At 33.3% G+C, this 7,969-nt stretch overlaps 1 protein-coding gene across 1 annotated transcript in view; it reads left to right on the top strand.

Annotated features, from left to right (window-relative positions):
• The first annotated feature begins 319 nt into the window (after positions 1 to 319).
• The window catches only part of retn (retained), a 233,669-nt gene continuing 226,019 nt past the window's right edge, over positions 320 to 7,969 (top strand). The window contains exons 1-2 of the mRNA XM_075359226.1: positions 320 to 331; positions 1,264 to 1,336. Of these exons, the coding sequence (XP_075215341.1) occupies positions 320 to 331; positions 1,264 to 1,336 (85 nt within the window). The remainder of the gene's footprint in view (positions 332 to 1,263; positions 1,337 to 7,969) is intronic.

Below are 7,969 nucleotides of genomic sequence, written 5' to 3'. Positions count from 1 at the left end.
TAGAAAGCACGGATTTAGTTCCAAATATTATTCACAAATACTAAGGACTCAAGATGTATCCTTACATCTTTACTACAGGTCTAAATCTATCAGAATCAAACCAGAATTCAAAGAAATATTTCGCAACAAAGATTCTACTTATTAAGTATAAGGAAAATACTTCTCTTTTTTCCTGTTTAACCTTCGGGAATCACCGTCAGTTATTACTTCAGAGATGAATGAGGAAGGTATGAGTGTAAGTGAAGTGTAGTCTTCTACAGTCTCAGGTCAACCATCTCTGAGATGTGTGGTTAATAAGGAAAATATTTGAATAGTTTAAATGAGACAATCAGTAAGACCGGAAAAATAAAAATATGGGAGCCTCTTAAGCTTTATCAGTCAATGGATGCCATCTTCTTTAAAATTTCGTGCAAGTTCTGGGTATCCAAAATGGGGGCATTATTTATGAACAGTGTTACGTTGAACAGTTTACTTATAATTTTGAAGAAATTTAATTTTCCTTCGCGTGATAAAGAACAAAAAACGAGCATACATTTTGTTAAAGAAAATAGTTTCTATATATATATATATATATATATATATATATATATATATAAAATACATGGAAGTGGGAAATATAACTTAATAGATTATGATTTATATTAAGACCAATCCGTTAGGGGTCAGGTTAATATTAGACTTGATCCGTCCGCTGGAAGGTGATTTTGGTATCAATATCCAATGGAACATGACTACGACAATTTGATTGAGAAAGAGAGAGGTAGGGAGTGTCTGTGTTTAATTAAAAGGTGACTTACAGCTTAGTAGTTTCATAAGCCTAAGAAGGGATTGTATTCGTTGTATGTAAAATTTTGTTAAAATGTTAAGTTAGTATACTGGAAAATTACCTTTATTTTTAATTTTTATCAATATCGTCTTTCCAGCCGTTTTTTTTTTTTTTTTTTTTTTTTTTTTTTTTTTTATTAAAATATCTGTCTAAAAAAAAGTAACTCAAGTTACAGCAATTATTAATTAAACAGCCCTACTTGTTTTAAGTATAACTGACAAATGTGATATAATTTTCGGAATCGAGGAGTAATGTAAATATTTTTTTTTTTTTATATTTCTTGTTTTACATATTTTTTGAAATGTGCATTTCAAATAAAATTTTTTATACTTTCTTAAATATGCAATTAAAAAATAAATAAGTGCACTTTAAAAGTATCTTAAGTATAAAAATTTATATCTGTATTTGACGACGTATGTTATTTTTTTCTTTTACAGTTGTACGAGATAAGTGATGATCCAAAAAGGAAAGAGTTCCTCGATGATTTATTCAGCTTTATGCAAAGACGAGGTACGTTTTCTTCGATATAGATTCATTAATTTTAGTTAGTTGCTAATTAGGCAACGTGTAAACTAGAATAAAATAAACTTCATCGTAAAAGATTTACTATACTCCGGACAAAAAAAAGGAAGTTAGAAGGATGTTCTACATCAAAATAAATTCATACTCGTTTGATGTGTTTTATAATTATTTTTACTTAACTTATTTATAAAGAATCCAATTTCTAAAATATTGTTTTGGAACTTTACAACTGTTAAGGAAATAACTGATTTTTATTTTATCTTTCAAAAATATTTTATGTTGAATTTTTTAGATTTTATGTTGAACAGTAATTATCTGGTGACTAATCTAAAAATTGGCTTAAGAGTTTAGAAAAAAAAGAAATAAATAATTATAGGGGTAAGGAATACGTAGCAAAGCATTTAATGTCATAGTTGGTAGCCCATGCGGTTAGTAATTCTGATGCATTGTTATAAGTTAATGACTGAATTGATAAGTTAAGAGTCGGTCACTAGGGGTGTCTAAAGAAATATTAATATGTTTAATTCAGCGTGTATTCGAGGGTTTTTTTTAATGAATTCATTAGAAAAAAATTATTATTTTTTTCTAAATCGTATATTGTTTTCATTTTGGGACGTATAAAATGTTGTCTTCACAACAAGAAATTCATGAGATTTGTATTTAAAAACAAATAGTGAACATTTATAACCCCCCCCCCCCCAAAAAAAAAACAATTTTACAGCCACAGTTTAAGGTCTGTTCGATATTTAAAATTTTACGTGATATGAATTCAATCAGGCGAATTTATTTCTGGTTTATTTAATCCTTTTTTAATAAAAGTATTATAATCTCTTGTAAACTAATACCTTTATTTTTTTAAAGAAGTGACGGGAATTAAAAAAAATTGGCCGTAAAAACATTATCAAGTTTTTGTACGCTACCTAGTAGTATCTAGTACTGCTATCTAGCGGCGCAATTCGTAAAGTCACGGTAAAAAAATGAAAAAAATGATTTATTCGAATCCCACGGTTCATCAAACGGAAAAAAACGTTGTCTAACAAAATTTGAGGTATATTTTAAAGTATTCTTTGTTACTAATCTAATTGAAATGAAATATAATGTTTTCACGCTTTTTTTATTCCCATTTTCATTTCACTGTTAGGCTAGGTAATATTTAGAACTATAAACGTAGTTCGTTGACTTTGTTGCCTCTTACCGACAAAGTTCTAACGAACTCCGTGATGTACTAATTTGGCACATTTAAGGCCTTTAAATTTAGAATTTAATTATGTATTTTTTACAGTTTAGTAAATGGTTTTTTTTTAGTTCTTTTATTTTATTTATTATTATTCTTTTGTGTGTTGGTTTTTGTAATTTATTTGATGTTGGGTGTTTTGTTTTTTCACCTTCATTTACCCCGCCAACCGGAGCCGGAACAACGATCCCTCAGCAGAACACAAGGTCCCGCCCATGTAGCCGAGACTTGGTTTTGCAGTACATGCCACGCCTCTAATGAGAGAACCCCAAAGGGTCCCCTCATCGGAGCCCGGTCTTAATGCCCTGCTGTAATGGGGAACCCGCAAGGGGATCCCCATCGGGAATACAAGCTTATATTCCCTCCCCCGGGGCGCTGCGAAGGAGTCCCCGTCCAATCATTGATGGTGGAACGCTGGAGCCTCCCACCCCTCCTGGACGGGGCTGTTTCCCACAGACACCTATCAGAACTGAGCAGACGCCGCATCTTCATGTCGCAGGTGAAGCCTTGCGTCCCCTATCCCCGGGTGCCTGTCCATGCAACCTGCAGGAAGGACACCGAGCCTCTCACCAGCAATCCTTCCGTAGATGACAACTGGTGAAACCATGGCCACTAAGATCCGACCCGGTACACGAATTGGCCCTGTGGCCTGGCTTCCAGCAGCGAAAACAAAGATCGTCAAATAGTGGTCTCATAACCCTACAAGCCACCCATCCGATACGAATACTTCCATCAGCCAATAATTTATCCGCAAGGATGGGCGGCACAGCCATAGTGACCACCTGCGTCGCACCACATTCCGGTCGCATGGACATAACTTCGATTGACACTGATTCCCCCGTGATTTTCCGAAACTCCGTAATGAAATCATCCTGAGTGGTGAGTACATCCACATCCTTAATAAAGACAAGGACCCTCCTACCATTCCTCCCTGTCAGTACCATAGTAGTGCCTTCGACCTCTGCAGAAATATCCTTACTTATCCGCTCAGCAGCACCACTATCGGCCCACACCCGAATATGGAGGTCCTCACCCTGACCCCTACGCTTGGAGAGAACCACAACTTCACCTGGCGACACAGTTTCCTACACTGAGGAGAGGAGGTCAGTGTAAGTTTCCCTTCCTCTTTGACTGCTGTCGTCGTCGCCGGGCCTACCGGCCGTTTCCTGCCGACATCATTATGCATCAACACTAACAGGTGCACAAAGTGTTTCTTTCCGACCCGATGACTGAAATATTCAACTGTGCGGCGCAATAGTTTCCCAACTCGCCTCGATGATGTTGAAAAACACACCCCCGACTGTTCCCATCCTTTATTACCTGAGGAACTGACCGGCAGACATGGAGGCTACCTCACGGTCATCAGCCGCCGAGTTTATTATTAGAGCTTAATCAGTACGACCTAGGTCGATTTTGGAACCACCGACGTCCCCTGACATGTCTCGAGCAGATGATTGTACAACAAGGACTTAGCCTGCCGTCAATTTACCCGATCGAGCCAAGTCCCCAATCCATGGCGCTTTAAGAAATACCGGAGTGTGATTTGGATGGTCGACCCCATCCTCCATATAAATTATCCATGAAAATCCAGTACCTTCTTCTACCCCAGCGGTGTCCTCCACCAGAACTAAAGATTGGAAAACATCCTCAGGCCAGCTCCGAAGGACCAGTCTTCGTCAGCACCATCATCAATCATTCGACGGAGCTCCGGACCTGACCAGGACCCAGTCCGGTTAAGACCCACGGCTGGAGTCTGCGGCGAAGCTATGTCCGTGACAATGAAATACGTCTGGTTGGCCTTTTCCACCATACCCGGCCGAGTTGATTGTCCCTTCTGAAGCTCTACGATTATTTCATCAAGAACATCTTAAAACATCATCATACGAAAAGAGGCATCTATACGTTCGGAACACTGTTTGATCTCTACTTTTGTGTTCATATGCTGCCGCACTAGCGAGCTTAACTCCCTAACGTGATTAAACAAAAAAAGTCATGTTATTAATGAAACATCTCTTCCGGTGTGTAAGGCACTTTGCACCACCTGCACTCCCAACCGAGCACCGACCGGCTTATTCTTTAGAATTAAAGGTCACTTTTTGAAAATTAATTTTTAAAAGATATTAATTATGGTAGTAACTGAAATGTGAATTATTTCCTACAAAACTTACGTGAGTAATAATCGTTGAAATGTAAGAATATGCAATATTTTTTATTAATATTTTTTGTTAGATGATCGATTCAACGCATAATTTTGTAGTTAAAAAAATTCCATGCCTGTTCGGGAACCCAGTACGTTCATTCACTCCGCTATGGGAGGTCGATATTAAACTAATACAATTTCTAATCTTATTTCTAACTTATTTGTTAAAGGGTAATTTTTGGATTTTTAAATATATTTAAGAATTGTGGTGAACAAACCGATGATAGTTAATTTCATAAGTGGTATAATTAATTGATTATATTAGAAAGCTTCAAATATGCTTACGTGTAATTTAAATAGATATTTCCCCACCCTGCTTTACAAATCATCATTCCACTGATGATACAGCCACCCTTCGTAATAAATTCTATTATAAATACAATCTAATTTTGATGTAGTCCAAAAATATCGTAGCATGTTTAAGGATGACCCTAGTCAATTTTTTTTTTAAGAATGGAAGATAAAGTTATTATATTTCTTTAATTGGTAGTTGTGTTCTAAAAGATTTCCTCAAAAAGTTCGTTTGTATGATTTTTTTTAAACAGAATATAGAATCTCGGTTTTTAAGTGAATTATTATCATGTTTCAAAAGTTTTTAAATAAAATAAATAGTTTGAGTAATTAAAGGAAAATACGTAGGTGAAGTTACTTAATCTGAATAAAATATAAAGGATGGGTTGTATTTAATTTTAAAGAGAAATTCATCGATATACAACAAAACCGTTGCATTTTTTTTACGCAATACCATATTTATCCACATAAGTTACGCCACCGCATAAGACCTGCACGCTACTTTTAAGATTAATGAGAAAGAAAAAAGGTTTTTCATTCTACGTATTTTGTTACCGAATAAAGAAGTAATAATAAAGAGACATAGCATTATTAACCCTTAATGTATAAAGTGGTGTCGTATCCGACGTGAACTTCACCATTTTTGCTCTACCAAAGTGCCATCTATTGTCACATCATAATAAGCTTCAGTAACTTTCCTTGTTCTCTTCCTCTAGTGGCAGAGGCGGGTATTATAATAACATTCATCTTTGTTTAACATGCTGTACCTGCTATTGTGTAACCTTTCATACTCACAATCACATACGACATTGGCTTCTAAAATAATAATCTTTTACGAATACCCTTTTTTTTTTGTTTTTTGTTCGTGAGATTTTTCGTATCTGTGAATCAATGTGTTTTTTAAAATGGAAAAGAAGAGAATTTGAACTCCAGGGAAAGGAAGAATTTGAACTTAATGACGATACAGATTTTTCATTTTGTGAATGCGAGGACGTTGTGATGTCGAATGACGATAATATGGATGATATTTTAATGCTTATGATGATTATCTCATGAAAAAACACGCTAATTACTCTTAATTAATTAAAAAATAAATCCATGTTAGTTTTAAGATTATTCCCAAATTCGTGAGTAAACATTTCAATGATAAAATTTAATGATATATGGCATTTAATTAAATATTATACTTTGTTCATGCAGTAATAATAATTTTTAATGATTCGAATAAGATCCGCAACCGAAATTTTAAATAGAAATCCATGTAAAATTCCCCGGGACTTATAAGAATAAATACAGTAATTCAACATATAAGTTCAAGTTTACAAATGGAATTATAGCATTGATATTTTATTTTGTACGAAAAATGTCGGTCTAACCTGAGACACCCCCATGACTGGGGATTTTGATGTAACCTGGATTATTTCAGTATATTCCCAGTTAATCTCGTATAAATAAATATTCGTATTACATTCTGGTAATAGAAGTGAGTTCAAATAGTCGGTATAACTTTTTGTAATTTTTTTTTTATCTTCATGTAGGTAATACTAATATTCTATTACTTTTCATTTAAAGTATTTAAATTTTTCCTGAAGGATACACTGCTTAAAGATATAAAAATGTTTACATCCCCAACGAATAAAAAAAACCTCCCCCAAATAAATATATTAATTTGTTTAAAATATGTTTTAGCTATTTAAATTTTATCGATTGAAATGATAGGTCTTTATTTTTTTTACATCAACAAAAAGTGCATAAACAATCAATTATGATTTAAAAGACAGTTTGTTATCATGTTCTTTAATCCCTATTTTATTTCTAATTTTTTAATGATAAGAAATTACAACTGTTATTTCCTGTAATGATAATAATTTCATTTAATGTTACTTTATATTCCTATTATCACATCGTACCAACAAGAATATTGTCATTTTTATTGATAGCATTAACACGGTCTGATGGTTTCTCACGCGATTACTGTTCTATCATATTAATGGAGTAATGCTTAATGTACCCCCTTCCACATATATTATATGATTACTTTATTACAACTTGCACACTGTGTTTCCGCCAAATAATTAATAATATATTATATATGTGTTTGTATTTATGCGCGCGCGCGCGCATAAATACTAGGTATGTTTACTTTTTAATTGCATACTTCCGTAATTTTGTTGTTATCGTTTCTTTTACAATGTCAGTGATTTATTGCAGTTTTTACCTAAGTTAATATTATTCGTTTTATTTATATTTATTTTTTCTTTGTTATTTTTATGTAATTTTTGATTGATGTTTTAGCATTTCCTTTAAATATTACATCCTTCATGTGTCACCTTTATTATAGAATAATTTACTGACGTTTAATTCTTAATTTGTACATACATATATGAAAAGTACACAAATAAATTTGTTTAATAAGTGCAATATATTAACGTTGATTATAATTATATTTTCTTCAATTATAAAATCATCTGTTTTCATAGCGGTTACGTTTATTTTAATGCTTCTACTTACGGCATTAAAATCTCTTTTCTTTTTCCTTCGATTAAACCTTTTTAGATTTCGTTACATTTACTTTTTCTTCTTTTCATCTTCTTTAGTTGTTTCCAGTACTTTTTCATTCTTTCTAAAATTGCTTTTCTTTTGCTCTTCTGCAAATTTCCTGGAGCTGTTGTTTGATTTTTCCTTTTCATCTAGTTTGAAAACCTCAGTTGTTGGAAACTCTATCCTATCTGCTATTAATTTTCCAATTTTTGTTTAGTTTTTCTAGGGTTGGTTTACTTCCCGGTGACACACTAGTTTTGTTTTTATAACTTTATAAAAGTTAAATAATTGTTTTGTAAATTTATTGTCATTACTGATTCTAAAAATTTGACCAAAAAACCTAATTCTTCTTTTC

Source organism: Lycorma delicatula, chromosome 3 (genome assembly GCF_047948215.1).
Source record: "Lycorma delicatula isolate Av1 chromosome 3, ASM4794821v1, whole genome shotgun sequence".
NCBI lineage: Eukaryota > Metazoa > Arthropoda > Insecta > Hemiptera > Fulgoridae > Lycorma > Lycorma delicatula.
This window is presented reverse-complemented; position numbering and strand designations above follow the sequence as displayed.